The sequence below is a fragment of the Erpetoichthys calabaricus genome, chromosome 1, assembly GCF_900747795.2.
Source record: "Erpetoichthys calabaricus chromosome 1, fErpCal1.3, whole genome shotgun sequence".
In the NCBI taxonomy this organism is placed as follows: Eukaryota; Metazoa; Chordata; class Cladistia; order Polypteriformes; family Polypteridae; genus Erpetoichthys; species Erpetoichthys calabaricus.
Genome location: NC_041394.2, coordinates 315,593,493 through 315,609,356, shown reverse-complemented (window position 1 = coordinate 315,609,356; position 15,864 = coordinate 315,593,493). Strand labels below are relative to the sequence as shown.

General features: G+C 40.2%; 1 protein-coding gene across 1 annotated transcript in view; it reads right to left on the bottom strand.

The window, feature by feature from the left end:
• Nucleotides 1-1,745: 1,745 nt before the first annotated feature.
• Nucleotides 1,746-15,864, bottom strand: part of mpped1 (metallophosphoesterase domain containing 1) — a 354,345-nt gene continuing 340,226 nt past the window's right edge. The window contains exons 5-7 of the mRNA XM_028817697.2: nucleotides 13,622-13,737; nucleotides 6,311-6,424; nucleotides 1,746-2,544 (exon numbers count right to left, since the gene is read on the bottom strand). Coding sequence (XP_028673530.1) covers nucleotides 2,426-2,544; nucleotides 6,311-6,424; nucleotides 13,622-13,737 — 349 coding nt within the window. The 3' untranslated portion in view covers nucleotides 1,746-2,425. The remainder of the gene's footprint in view (nucleotides 2,545-6,310; nucleotides 6,425-13,621; nucleotides 13,738-15,864) is intronic.

Genomic DNA, 15,864 nt, shown 5'->3' with positions numbered 1-15,864 from the left:
GTAGGCACGTGGAAGGTCTTGTCCGTCTGGCACGACCTTAATGACCTAGCTACACTTCTAAAAATGTAAATGCATTTATATTGGATTGTTCTTTATATTGGATTTCTGAGCTTCTTGAGAATCTTGGGGAAACTCCGACAAGTGTCATACACGTTGTGGAACTAGCCCCGGACACAGACAGGCAGACATGTTAATTTGCACCACCACACATTTATTTACACTACTATTTACAAAGTCTTGTGCCACACAAACCCCAATCTCCCCCAAAGTCCAGGCCAAACACACTTTGCCTTCTTCGGACCGCCTCCTTCTCTCTTTCTCCGACCTCGTCCTGCTTCCACCCGACTCCAGCCTCGAATGAAGGGAGGCGGCTCCTTTTATCCATACCGGGATGTGCTCCAGGTGTGCACCAGCAATCTTCCACCTGGGTTCCAGGGTCCAACAGGCAATGGGACGCCCCCTGGCGGTGACCACGGGCCCCTACAGGGTTGAGCTTCTAAGCCCTGAACCTGTGGCCCCCAATACAACCAGGGCTGTCGCCCCCTCGTGGTCTGGAGGAGGCATGAGCCCTCCTCCTGTCTCCCCGGGCGTCCCGGCAGGGTAGGAATCCCAGCCGGGTGCCACAACGTCCACACATGAGATATTGGGAAGTGCCACTACAGAAGTCAAAATCTGAGAAAATAGCTTCATAACACCTGATGGATCATTTTGGTTCGTGGGTCTTCCTTTTTGGGTTTTAATGGAACTCCTGTAATATTTCAACATATGACGGACCAATATAGATAAATTCATAAAAAGACAGAATGAACAATATTAAAATTGTAAAATCATATCAATACATGTCTTACAAGTATGTTCTGCAGAAATAATCCATCAATTCATCGATGTTTCTATTTATTCTGTGGCAGTGCAGTCCCGGTTGTCATAGCTGCTTAACAAAAACATTGTATCTACGATAATTTTCATTAAATATAATTTCAATTGCTTGAAATCTTGAGTGTGTATTGTTTCAAGGATCACAAAAACTACTTAATACATATGTGTATGTGTGTGTTTGTGTTTGTTTAGCAGTTCTGATCAACTTCAACATTAGAATCTTTGCCAAATGAATGGTAGTCAGGATGCATATGGCATCTGCAGCTGTGGGTGTTAGCGTTACGCATCAGTTCACGTTTATTCCCTTCCAGCTGTTGTTTTAGTCTGAAAGACATTAACAAAGTAGGCAGTAAACCATGGGATACTTTAGTGGCATTCAGAAAGAAGCCCAAACAAGGTGCCATCCCGCTTCTACTACTACCCCTTGTTTATTATGAAAAGTAAGCAGACATAAAGCTGTGTAATGTCAGCAACATGCAACAATATGGGCACCTAGTGAATTCTCAGAATTATATTACTTTAGATAAAAAAATGGTGTTGAAAATGAAAAAAAAAACAACAACACAGATTAGCCAGAACATTTCACAATGTATCCTTAATTCCCACACATTCCTGCATCTTCATCTCCTGCTTCAGATTGCTCCACCTCTTGACTTACCTGAAGTCGGTAAATTTCACAGGTCCAGTTTGGCCTTTCCAGTGCAAGTGATTCAGAACATCGGTGTGTGCTTCAGGACAGTAGATGCTACAGATATTTTGGGAAAAAGTATTCAAATTATTACTTTACATTTAGGTTGTTGTAGATTTAGGATTGCTGTGTTCAATAACATTTCATAAACATCACACCAAACTACGAAAGCTACCATCTGAGTTGCTTTAATTTTTTTTTTCATAAGTCAATATTATTTAAACAACAAGCAATTAAAATTTTGGCTGTCAAAACCAGTGGCAGCCTCTCATGGAGAGCAGTAAAGCACTTCTTCTGCTCAGCTTCATATGGACTGTACAAGAGAATTCAAGTCTTGAAGCGTACACAGAATTTATTCTAGAGAATAAGAAGTTGAGGCTGCGCTTATAAAAGCTGATGCACAGTAGAGGAGAAATCAACAATCTTAGTGAACAATATTACAATCCATTGGTTAGACACAGAAGCACCACATATCTTACAGTTCAATGAATAAGGTGTATGAGAAGAGGGGATCAATGGCTGGCAAACACACAAACTGAACCACTTGGGAAAATCTCTTGCAATTGAAAAAGGCTGCTGAAAAGGTATATAATAGTAGCAAAGAGAAATACCAAAAAAGAAAAGAAGAAAAAAGAAAAGAAATCAGTATAAGACTTCATGTAAAAAAAGTCTTGCTTCTGGCCTCTTTCGCTGTCAGGCTGAGCTCATGCGGAACAGCTGAATAGCTCACGATGAGGGCTCTTTAATAAGTTCTTAGTGAATTGACGCAAACCTCATAAAGTGAAAGGAAAGCCTTGCGTGTCTATGTACAGGGTGTCCACTGTTCAGGTTTTGTAAAAATAGGTGTTTAGGCTTTTACAATCATGTGCTCCTAGGAGTCGGTAAATCGATTACAATTGGTGGGTTCATAGGCTGAAAATTCACTGTACAGGCAGACGCATTGACGTAAATTGTGCCTCCATCAGTCATCACACCATAGCCTGCCAAAGAAGAAAAGAATAAGAAGTTATAAGTTAAGGTTTAAGCATTTTTGCCAGCCTTATTAGCAATAGAAAGAAATACCATTCTGGCTATCAAATTGGTTTGTTGCAACCTTTACCATTGCCTAATAGACCTTGGGAGGACATTTAATCTCAGGCCTTCCATCCCTTAAGATTATCTTACTACATTAATAATTGTGGATTGATTTAATTAATGTTATCACTTTATACTTTCTCACAGCTAAAGAATTAACTTCCCGTTGCTTCAGACTGCCTGATTTCTGGAACTATTGCTGTTTTAGTGGTAGGTATTCACTGAAATCTCATCTCCAGACATCATTCTGAAAGTCAATTTAAAATATTAATGGCGTACAGTTGATTCTACACTTTGAAATTGGTCAGATTTGTTGCCTGTAGCAGAACTCTTTAGTAATGTTTTGAAATCTACTTCAAAATATATATCTCCTTTTAATATCTTTTATAGATCTAATCACTAATTGTGTTAGTTAAAGAATCTGAAGAATAATTGGATTACAGGGTAGAAGACCACCTGTTCAGAAGTGGATTCCACTGTTTGATGGTGTATACCTCTATCTAAGTGTTTGGTCACCAAAGAAGGTTTGGCTGACCAGGCGGGATATCCAGTCTGTCTGTATACCAGTCTAAGAAAAACAGGACATATGTCTTATAAACTAGCCTTATCTGGTCATTTTCAGTCAGACAACTGACGTTCCATTATTGTGCTTAAAACCTTTTAATCTTTATGTTGTTTTTTTGTAAAAGAACCCGCCATTTGTATATTTCATATTTATTTGCTTAGCAGATGCTTTTTTCCAAAAAGATTTACAAAACAGATCATCATAATCAACTTAAAATGTGCCACTACATAATGCCAATGTAGTGATCTGAAAATTGAAGTGACATTTGCTGGTTGAACACTAGTTATGCCACTACATTTAGAATCATCTGAAAAGGCTTGGTGATGCACGCTGGTATTCCTTCCAGCAAAGAGTTTGGCCAAAGCTTTGGCCAGGAGTTGTGCTGCATACTCTGTAAGAAATGGTCTAGTCTTGCAGATGCTGTATAGAATGAATCTGCAAGACTGAGAGACAGCAACAGCATGGTCCTTGAAGGAAAGCTAGACACTGCTACCTCTGGTAAGACTCTCAGCAGTGGACTCCATGTTCAACAGCACTGATATTTGCCTCCTAGACATGCTTAATAAGTTCTATGCACATTTTGAGGCTCAAAACAACACGCAGGCATATAAGTCCAGGCCACCCCTGAGGAACAGGTGCTCCGTCAGGACCCTGCCGACATAAGGAGGACATTTTCCAGAGTTAATACACAGAAAGCTGCAGGACCAGGCATCATTTTAGGGTGTGTGCTTAGAGACTGCGCTGACCAACTGGCTGATTATCTTACAGACATATTTAACATTAATTTGATCTAGGCTGATGTCCCCATGAGCTTCAAAAATACTATTATTATTCCAGTGCCAATGAAGTCAATGGTCATGTGTCTTAATGACTTTTGCCCTGTAGCACTGACTCCAATTTTGATGAAGTGCATCAAGCAGTTGGTCAAAAAACACATCAACTCCATCCTCCTCGCCTCACTGGATCCTCTCCAGTTTTCTTACCGTTCAAATGCCATCTCTTAAACCTTGTATGCTGTAGTATCTCAACTGAGCACCAGGGAGACGTATGTCAGAATGCTGTTTGTTGATTTCAGCTTGGCATTCAACACAATCATCCCCAAACTGTTGGTGAGGAAACTTTCCCAGCTTGGCCTTGACACTCCACTGTGTAACTGCATTCTAGACTTTTTGATAAAGAAGCGCACTGACTGCATTGGCACCATCAGGCTGAGCACAGGTGCCCCCCAAGGCAGTGTACTGAGCCCACTATTGTTCACGACTGCACTGCTAAGTCTGAGTCCAATGTCATTGTCAAGTTCATGGATGACAGAACTATAGTGGGAGTCATCAGCAACGATGATGACACATCCTACAGAGAGGAGACTGACCATTTTATGAGGTGTGCAGTGAAAATAATTTGTCTCTAAATTTTGATAAGATGAAAGAGATGTTTGTCAATTTCAGGAGAACATCAGCTGACTATTCCCCACTGCCCATCAGCGGTTGTAGGGAGAGTCAGTAGCAACAAGGTTCTTGGTGTGCATATCTCTGATAACCTCTCCTGGACATTCATTTGTTTCAGAGACTGAAGCAGATTGATTTGCCACAACCCAGTCTTACCATCTTTTACAGAGGAACTGTGGAGAGCATCTTGACAAACTGCATCACTGTGGTTTTGGAACAGCAAAGCTCATGAGCACAAGACCCTGCAGCGAATTGTGATGGCTGCTAAGAGGATCATAGGGGTTTCTCTTTCCTCGATCTAGGACATCTTTCAGACACACTGTTCCCTCTTGAATCCTGAATGATAAGAATCAAGCAGTCTGTTCTGTTGACGGAAGAGATTACCACCCAGAATCCAGAGTAAACTTAATTTATGCTACAAATGACATAGTAAGGGTTTTATGTATTTACTTTATCCTGATTCTAGAGTTAGTCCTACTCTGTCACTTGACACTGCACCATCAAAGCCACCAGACCTTGCCTTCACAGATTGGTCTGGGGCATGGTGGGATGGGTGACTAAAAAGGTTGTAACAGATTGGCCACACATTCACTTTTTGCAAAGACTGTGCTCCACCAAGGATTATTCTATGAATGTTACATCAAATTGGAGTTTCTAGTTTTCTCTTTTCTGTTATCAGTATATCTTTCATTTTTAAGATGTGCTATATCTAGGTAACTCACTGTTTGGTGCCATTTGTCCATCACAGTGTTTGCTTGGTGGTCCTGTCTGCTCCCAGAGGAATGTGCCAGGATGTACAGCTGCTCAACATGGGCATGAAAAGTAGCCCCGAGCACAGTAAGGAACAAGGTTAGTGGCAGCAGACATACTGTAGTCAAGTACAGTTTGTTTTGTTAGTTCTGTTACAGGATCTGTAATAATTCAGAAACTGGTGAAAAAGTGGTGTGCTACTGACTCTGTAAGCAATATAATGAGAGCAGAAAACCTTCCACTCCAACATTGTATATTGTATAGACAGAAGTCCACATAAATTGACACGGCCATTATCACAACAGCCAAACTGAGGTCCGTATTCACTAACATATTATGGTTCACAGAACTTTGCAATGCTGTTGCTGGAGACCATTTTCAATACAGCCTTTAAACTGGTCACTAACATAATAACATTGTCTAATTTAAATAATTAAATAAAAAATAACTTTGCAAGCATAATATAACATTTGTTATTCTTCAATAACTAATAATGGGAGGGATACATTTTAATATTGACTTCACTATACATGGAACCTAGGCAGTCATCCAGCATAGATGCAATAAACTTGTGCATAATTGATTTAATGCTACCTTAACAACATGGTCATCACTCCTTTCCGATCTTCCTTATGCCTGTGTCCTGCTGGTGATGCCTTCTCTAGAGTTCTGGACGGACATAATGTGGTAGGCACTTTGATGCTGAGGCTTCCCAAGTCTCACACCCATTACAGGGGGCCCAAAATACCTCTTTCCTCCTAAATTTTGTACATCCATTTTTTCCTTGACTTTTATGAGTGAAGGGTTACTCAATGAAAACATACTACTTGCAGTTTAGAACAATTGGTCTACACATCATGAGTATATTTTTGGAAGGCTGTTTTAGTATATACAAAAAAAACTCAAGGGTACCTTCATGAATGTGCCCAAACACATGAAGTTTCGGTTGCACCCGTCTCTGCACGGTGTTGAGAAGCTCCATGCATCCTGCCCTTTGCATCTGCTTTGGAACCCAATCCAAGAATCCTATGAAAAATAAAACCTCAGATGATAAGTCTCACTATGGTTTCTATGCTTTCAAAAAATAAAAAAAAATTGTGTAATATTGAGTCATTATGAACAGGATGGACACCAACATATAAAGATTAAAATATTTTACATCTCCTAAATTGGTTTTAGTGCTGTCCAGAGTCAGGGGTGCCAAAGAGTACCATTAGCAATAATGGGTGGAACTGCTCTGGAGTAGAAGCCAGTCTATTGTGGGTAACATGCTACCAAATGTTGAAATGCACAATGTTCAGTATTGGTGACAATAAGAAACTATACAGTATTAGACTGGGCAGTAGGAGAGTTCTAAGGGCCATCATGGTATTGCGGGAATTAGTAGTATTGCTGTACAGCTGTAGGAAATTTGGTTCAAATCCTAACCTAGTCATCATACCACCTGCACTTCAGAAAAGGTAAGCCACCTGAAGCTAAGCATGTTTGGGCCTGGCCAATATTTGAATGGGGCACCATCTAGGGAAAGCTGGGTTTGCTGCTGGAAGAGATGTTGTTGAGGCCATTTCAGGGTGCTTACCCTGTAGTCTGTGTGGGGATCCCAATGTCCCAAATACAGTGACAGGGAGTCCTTCAAATGAAATGTAAAACTGAGGTCTTGACCCTTTGTTGTCATAAAAGATCCCTGGGCAACTTTTGAAAAGAATATGGTGTCCCCCAATGTTCTGACTACATTTCCCACCGCAGCCTGCTTATTCTGGACCATAATCATCCCCTGTCCCTTACTGGCTAACTATTACTGGCTAACTAACTCTCTCACTCCTTCAGCAGGAGAGATGGGCGTCCCACTCAAGGTGGAGGTGAATTCCTTACCTGGCTGGGATGCCATAATGGAAGGATGAATTAAACAGAGGCATTACCCGGCCGGGACACCTTATGATTCTCGTCCTAAGGGAAAGGCTAAGGGAAATGGAAACAGAGGATAAAAGGGACCAATTCATCCCCCATTATACTAATGTGGCATTGTCCCTTATATAGAGTCCCAGTCTGGACACCTGCAGGGCTGAGGAGTTGGGAGTTCGGAAGTGCACAGGGATCCCTGAAGGATAATATAGGATGCTGCCGGGGGAGAACCTCCCAGGCTTTCTTATATCCTGGAATTATTTCCAACTGGCCACGTCATGTCACCAGAAGTGCTCCTGGGTCTACTTAAAAGGAGCCTGCTGCCATAGTTCAGGGAGTCAGAGTCGGGAGGCAGCAGACAAAACCATTGGTGGAGGAAAGGGAAGGAGAAACGAAGGAAAGCATGCATTTAAAGTCTGTGTATTGGTTGGATTGTTATTCGAAGAAATGTGGATTAAAGAACCATTTATTTGAACCCATAGTTGTGTTGGATTGTCTGTGTTTGGGGTTTGGGGGCTCACTAGCATTCCCATCTGGTCACAAGTGGTTCAAACGGTTCTCCATTGTCCCAACAAAGCTCGTCGTTCCTATCCATTTAATTCTTCTAAAATAACATCAAGTTAGTTTTGAAAGTTCCTAAAGTCTTACTGTGTACCACACCACTGTGGTTCTCTGTGTAAAGAAAAACTTTGTAATGTTTGTGTGAAATATATAGTATTCTGCTGGTTGAAGGAGAGAAAGCAGTATGTGTCACAGTCATAAGTCTACACTGACTCTTCAACTGTAGTTTGGCAGGAGATTTGGATTGCCAGAAATACTTGTGAATTATGAAAGAAAACTACAGTTCAATAAATGATATACTGTAATATATTGATGAAAGAAACATGAAAAACAAAGCAAATCTCATTAAATTCATGTCAAGTGGGGTTAAATCTTGATGAAATTGTCTGGGGACTTGCTGAGTTATGTTTTATTTAAAGGATTCATCTACCATATTTACTTGCTGTTTTGTAAAATTAAATGATTGAAAAAAGCAGCAGGACTCAAACATGGCAGATAGCAACTAATATCAACATATGCTAAAGAGTGGTTAGGGCAACATTATTGTAAAGGAGAGTGTTTATAGTCATGTTAGTGTACTAAGAAGATCACTAGAAGGTCATTCTTCACCATATTGTGAACAGCCAAGAATTCATTCGAGTATAAAGTGGCCTCACTTACAATGCCATATGCTGCCTTGCTTACCTCATTATAAGGATGATGTAGGAGATGTGCTATAAGCACTGAATTATAGGTCTGAGGCTGAATTGCATGGACCACGTATGTGCTGTTGCTTCACACTGGTAGGGTCAAGATCCTGTGACTCTACAGCACTACTAGGATCATTTAACATCAGTTTTGCAGCGGCACCTGCCATTAATAGTTGTTCAACTATTTGACAAAGATGTGCTACTGAGGTTCATGTAAAACCGGCCAAAAAGGACTTTTTCCATGATTAATAATTTCCAGGAACTCCATGTATATTTCAACAAGACAATGCCAGGCTTTATTCTGCGCAAATTACAAAAGTGTGGCTTCGTAGACATAGAGTCCATACGTGGGCTTGACTGGCCTGCCTGCAGTCCAGATCTGTCTCCTATAGAAAATGTCTGGGACACCATGAAGAGGAGAATCAGAGAACGGCGGCCACGGACTGTTGAGCTGCTCAAGTCTTATATACAGCAAGAATGGGCAAAAATTCCACTTGAAAAACTGCAAGAATTAGTTTCCCAAACGATTAAGAATTGCAATTAAAAGAAAAGGGGATGTGACCCAGTGGTAAACTTGCCTCAGTGTGTCGCAGGCATCAGTTTTCGAAATTTGTTAATCAACAAATAGAATGAAGTTTGTTGGTGAAAACAATGCAAGTCTTTTCTTTGTCCCTTTGGCTGTTAAATAAAGGCTCAAGTGAATTACCAAATTACAGGTTTTATAATAATAATGTTTTATTTATGTAGCGCCTTTCATACACTCAAGGACACTTCACAATTCAATACACACATTAACATGACGGTAGAAATTACATACACGAAAAAGAATAATACTCATTGAAAAGATGTGTTTTTAACAGAAGTTTGTACTTAATAAAAGATTTTTCCTCATGAAGGCTGAGAGGGAGAATTCCAAATTTTAGGGGCTATCGCTCTGAAAGCTCTGCCACCCATAGTTACTAATCTGTATTTAGGTACAGTGAGTAACTTAGCGTCTGATGATCGTAATGCACGGGCAGGATTGTAAGGAAGCAGCAGCTCTGACAGATAATAAGGGGCTAACCCATGAAGGGTTTTAAAGGTGAGAAGAATAATTTTATATTTGATTCTTGAAGAAACTGGTAACCAATGTAAATCATAGAGGACAGGAGTGATGTGAGCAGATTTTTTAGTGTGTGTAAGTAAACGAGCAGCAGAATTCTGAACATCTTGTAATCTATTGATATATTTAGTCGGGAGGCCATAAAGCAAAGCATTGCAATAGTCCAGACGGGTAGTGATGAAAGCATGAATGAGTGTCTCAGTATCTTTCACACTGAGGAAAGAATGCAGATGAGCAATGTTGTGAAGATGAAAAAAGGCTGTCTGTACTATTGAGCTAATGTGTGATTGAAAAGTAAGAAGCTGATCAAAGATGACACCAAATTACGGACTGATGTTGAGGGTTGAACCAGGATCCCATCAATGTCAATTTTTAGCCCACGAAGGGTACAGAGGACAGATTTGGTACCAACTAATAAGATTTCTGTTTTATCAGGATTGAGTTGTAAAAAATTATCTGTCATCCAATGATTGATTTCCCGAATGCAGTCAGTCAGCGCAACAGGTGAAGATGTTGCAGTTGCATCAACACCTACATAAGTTGTGTGTCACAGGCATAGCAGTGGAAGCTCAGACCATACCGACGAATAATCTCACCTAATGGGAGCATATAGATGTTGAAGAGGACTGGACCGAGAACTGACCCTTGAGGGATACCTTGTGTGAATGAAGTAGTGGCAGATTTGTATTCCCTAATGAAGACGTAATACTGGCGATCACTGAGGTATGATGTGAACCAAGAAAGAGCAGCTCCAGAGATACCAATAGTTGAAAGTCGGGACAATAAAATGTTATGCGCTCAAGTCAAAAAGAACTAGAATAGCGGCCATCCCAGAATCTGCAGTTATAAGTAAGTCATTGGCTACCTTAAGTAAAGCAGTTTCAGTGCTATGCAGGGCTTTGAATCCCGATTGAAAAGGCTCAAGCAGGTTATGCAAATTTAAACATCATGGAGTTGAGCAGCAACAACCTTTTCTAAGATCTTAGTCATAAATGGAAGATTAGAAATTGGGTGATAAAATGTGAGCTGTAAGGGATCTGAGCCAGGTTTTTTTTAAAACGGGTTACAGCAGCAGTTTTTAAATCACTTGGAGCAACACAGGTGGGGAAACTTCAGTTGATAAAGTGAGAAATGGGGGCAGAAAGTTTGTCAGAGCAAGACTTAATCAGTAAAGTAGGGGCAGGATCTAGGTGGCTGGTAGATTGATTTAATTTAGATATTACTTCAGTTGGTGTAGTGGAGTTAAATTTAGATAAATAAACTGTAGATTTAGAAGTATAATCAGTTGACAGAGATGAGGAAAAGTTAGTAGAGAAACTTTGATATATGGTCATAATTTTTGACTGAGAATAGTTTTTATTGCATTTTTAGAAAGTGTCCCATCTTTTTTGGAAACAGGGTTTGTAGTTAGTGCATTAGCATAGAACAGAATATTAGCCTGATTCAGCAGAAAGAGCAACTGCCTTCCAGTTCCCAGATTTTAAATTCTCTTGCAGTAGCTGTTAACTTTGTACATACTTGCCCTGTTGAGTTTCATTCTCCAAGCATTCTGTTTGTATCCCTGCATCCCAAATTTGTGCAGATCAGCATTAATATCAACTCTGAACTGGGTGGGTAAATCTTCGATAATGGACTGATGTTCTATCCAGGGATTCTTCTTATTTTCAATAAAATTGCATTTATTTCCAGAAGCATGCATTACAATGGAGAAATTTAAATACAATAATCAAATTCAGGAGGCGCAGTGGTAGCGCTGCTGCCTTGCAGTAAGGAGACCTGGATTCACTTCCCGGGTCCTCCCTGTGTAGAGTTTTGCATGTTTCCCCCGTGTCTGTATGGGTTTCCTCCCACAGTCCAAAGACATGCAGGTTAGGTTGTCATCTTTGATCAGCTTCTTACTTTTCAACCACACATTAGTTGGGCAGCTACTTAGTAACTAAAAGCCCATCATATTGATTAAAACCACAGGAGCTAAACAAAGACTTTGGCAGGAGCCCAGCAGACTTATTCCAGAAAAACATTAATGAATTCTTGCCAGATTCAATTTTTTTTCTAGTCATAGGGAGCACTGTGATTCTTCCAGTTGAGAAAAATTTAGTTGATGGGCTAACAATGTAGTGTAGGAAAGTCTAGATAGTCTAAACTCTATCTGAAATAACTCCAAACACTGCTGTAAAGGGATTTGCAATGATCAAAAATCCTACAATATCTAACAGATTTTCATCCAAAAAGGTCTTAACTTAGGAGAGTCAACAAACATATGGCCTAACAAGACAGCAGTTACATGGCACCGTCCAATCCTTGGCTTACATTTTACATAATTTGAAGTGTGTCTGATGTGTAATTTTAAAATCAATGATAGCATGTTTTGCAGATATTTATGAAGACTGAATGTTGTGAATAATCAAATTCCACTCCTAGCTTGAGATATTAATAGAGACGTCTCTTTCCCAGTATTGTTTAAAACTGTCTATCGGTGAGTGCAGTGAAAATAGTCGATAAAGTCTAGAAATACTATTAATGAGCAAAATGATTCACATAAAACTGAATTCTCAGATAAGGCCTTGCAAAAAGTTTTTTGCAAAATAAATTGTTTTCACAAACAGAAATTTGCAACATTACTACATATTTGTTCATCTCCTCTACACTCTTTTTCTAGATGTGCAAAAGTATTGGAATATTTACTCTGGGCAGAGCATTAAAAAGGGGGTGTGGCTAAACAGCACTTACCTGCAAGCTACTCAAATCCAATGGCGTGGGTGTGGACAAGGGTAATGCATCAGACTGGAGTAGAGTAGGCAGGGCAGACAGACCATTACAGACCACTGGTAACAAGTCATCTGATTGACATGCACTAGCAATAACATGATTATCTGATGTGGACTTTGATTGACAGTTATCCTTCCCCATAGACCCACCCCTAATGTAGTAGTTGCAACAGTCTGTGAGTTGCCGGAAAAAAGCCTCACTTGAAACTGTTTATAGAATTGTCGAACATGACTGATGATGGTGTTAGCTCAAACCCCATGTGACCAGTGTGATGTGTAGCTGGGGTGCTAGCAGTCAGTGCATGAAGCAGATGAGAGTGTGTGAAGTTGCATGGAAGGCGCCCTGTCAAGGTGGGGCAGCAGCAGGCACATTGAAGGCCAGCAATTGTAAAATTACATGCAAAACACATATTAGGAGCAAATGTTGCCAATTATGTGAAACAAGACTTAGCTGCTTTGCTCATCACTACTACTAATTTTGTTCTCATCACTAGCTGTTATCACATGTAGATATTGATGGCGTATTAGGGAAGTTAGGTAATTTTAGAAATGTTCCTGACTTGTAAATAGAAAACGAAGTGTGCTGAGGAAACTCCACATTTCCAAAGGAGTTGATCAAAGAACTCTAAAGGTCGAGACAACTAATGACTTCCAAGATGGGTTCTTCAGTTGCACCTGATGCTGCTGAAATAGGCACTGAACCCCCATAACCTTACAATTGAAATAAGGGGGTTGTAGGTTAAATGGACAAAAGGGTCACACTCACATCAAAACCAAATAAGGTATGGCATTAGTTTTGTGATTTTCTACTAAAAACCGCACATTTTTGTTCCATATTTAAATGTTTTAAAATATAGAAATAACTGTTTCTTCTCATTTTTCCACTTTAAATTACGACAAAAGATGAATTTTCACAGTGATTGAGTGCACACCAAAATGAAACATTTCTTCCAAAACAAGCTATCAACTTTGCATGCATTATCAGCCACTTGAAGCTTCTCCATATGCCCAAATTTCATAAACAGCTCATTCTAAACACTTGACTAAATCAAACTGAAAATCATTTGGTGTCCCTTGACTCCAGCTGCTACAGCAGAGGTGATTCCTCAAACAGCAAAACAGCACAGGTGTAAACAAAACAGCCTCCCCCCCCAAGCTTTCATTTGACCTGTGAGGAGGACTACAGAAAGGTTGCACTTACCAAGAGGAGGCCCATGTGTGATAAGCACATCTGTGCCATCAGGGATTAAGTTCCACTTGTCCAGCAGTGCCTGACCTCGCGGGAGATTAAAGCCCCAGCCGTTATACCAGGGCTGCCTGTCTCAGAATCAAAGAAGAAAAGGAATTAAAATTAACTTTTTGACATAGCATCATGGCTCATCTATCAATCCCAATTGATAAAGTACACTAATATGTCTTTATTTTGTATACTTGTTAAAAGAAAGTACCATCTCAAATCCACTTAAAAAACAAATTCATATTTTACAGCACACATACACAGGCATAGCATGAAATGAATACAGCAGCAGAGCAGTCCACTGGCCACGGCAGGTTAATAATAATTCTGACATCTGATCAAATAGGTTTGAGTCTGAACTTGGAGGCGGTAAGGTACAGTGCTGATTTTGTGATTAGGCAATGTGTAAAAAAAACACTTGAATTGCAAGTTTCTAGCAGTTGTTCTTCATAATGTTTATTTCTTGCTTCAGAATCAAGTCAAAATGGATGCTGAATGCAAAATAGAATATTGTGTTATCACTGACTTTCTAATGCTAGGGAGCAAAAAGCTTTTGGAGATTCTTTCATGCGCAGTCAATATGTGCCAGTCCTCTTCATATGCCACATACACAAAAAAGGGCTGCATAGTTCATTTGCTTTTTGTAGGTGACCCAGGATCTGGCCAGCCATCAACACTGGCAACAGAAGAAAGTGTTGTCACCATGGAATGAATAGTAATGGAAGATCAAAGAATAATGGTTGCAATAGCACAAACCATAGTGATTAGTACTGGATCAGCTTGATACATTTTTTATCAATCTGAGCAAAGTCGGTGCACATTTTGGAATGTTGGCTGAAATGAAGAATCCAACGAGCTAATGCATTTAGTCCAGAAGAAATTTAAGGAACCAGAGTCCAAGAAACAGTTAAAGCATCAGAAGCAGAGAACATCGATGAAACACAAGGTTGAGCCAAATCTAACAAGACCATGTGCACTTATTTTTTAGATGTTGTGGGTGTAGTTTGGTGGTGCTGCACATTAGGGGTCCATGGCAGCTAAAGATTTTAAAGAAAAACAGAGCAGCTCAGGCTTATGGATGTTAGTGTGTGCCGCAGTAATGACATACATCCGTGGTGTTCAATGGGTAATTACATGCACGAGCAATTGGCTCAACTATTTCTAATTGACACTCCACAGGTCGTTAAGCAAACCACCTGCACCCACAAACGTATAAAAGTAGGGATAAAAAAGGGGAAGAATTAAGAAAGAACAAGAAAGAATAAAATAAAGAGTTAAGGGAGTAAAATCAAGAGAGACAGATTGGAGCAGAGAGAGTGGATTGGGAGTGTGAGACAGTGCGGTGCATCAGGTGGTCAGGTGGCCCTGCAAGAAAGTGAGGGGAATGATGCTCCAGTAACTGGTCACTCCGGTTGAGCAAAACAGAGAATCAGGAGCAATGGAGTGCTCCAGGGGTCCTGCTGGATGGAAGGCAGGTGACAGAATGATGGAGACCGTCTCTAACCTTCTGAGTTATTACTGACTGAGATGACTAGGATGAGAGCCAGAGTGGGGATTGCACGTACTGACATTTCTGGCAAAGAAGTGAGGGGTAAGTGGGAAGGTAGAAGAGAGAGGAGCACTGAGGCTTACATTTGGAAGAGAATGAAAGAACTGATCCTATGTCTGAGATTTCAGACTTGATTTTAACTCTTCTTAGGATTTATTCATTTATTGATTGTAACTCCCACCAAAACACAGCATGGGTTATTTATTTATTTACTGGAGACTGCACTGTACCTTATTTTGGACACTGATTGTTTGAATAAACTACACAATGCACTTCTTTTACCAATTTTGGTGTTTATATGTGTTCATTGTCCAAGCCATCCCAGTCATGATAACTGAACAACTGAAGAGTATGCCCATGGCCACGGGAAACCGGTCATCACAACACTGTACTGATTACATGCCTCAAACAGTCCATATAACTGGTCAGTATTATGTTGATTTGCTCGGCCATTTGTGGCAGTATATGACAGAAATAAGGAAAGAAAGGCTGTTGGCCATCAAAACTGTGGATTCAATTAGACGACTCATCTTATGCGTCAAACTTGGCCCCATGTAGGGTCCAATGGTTCCTCAAAGCATCTTTAAGCACTTTCCATCATGAGCTGATGAATGTCAATTGTTTGAATTCAGCATGTCAGCAATCAGCATGTAGCTGG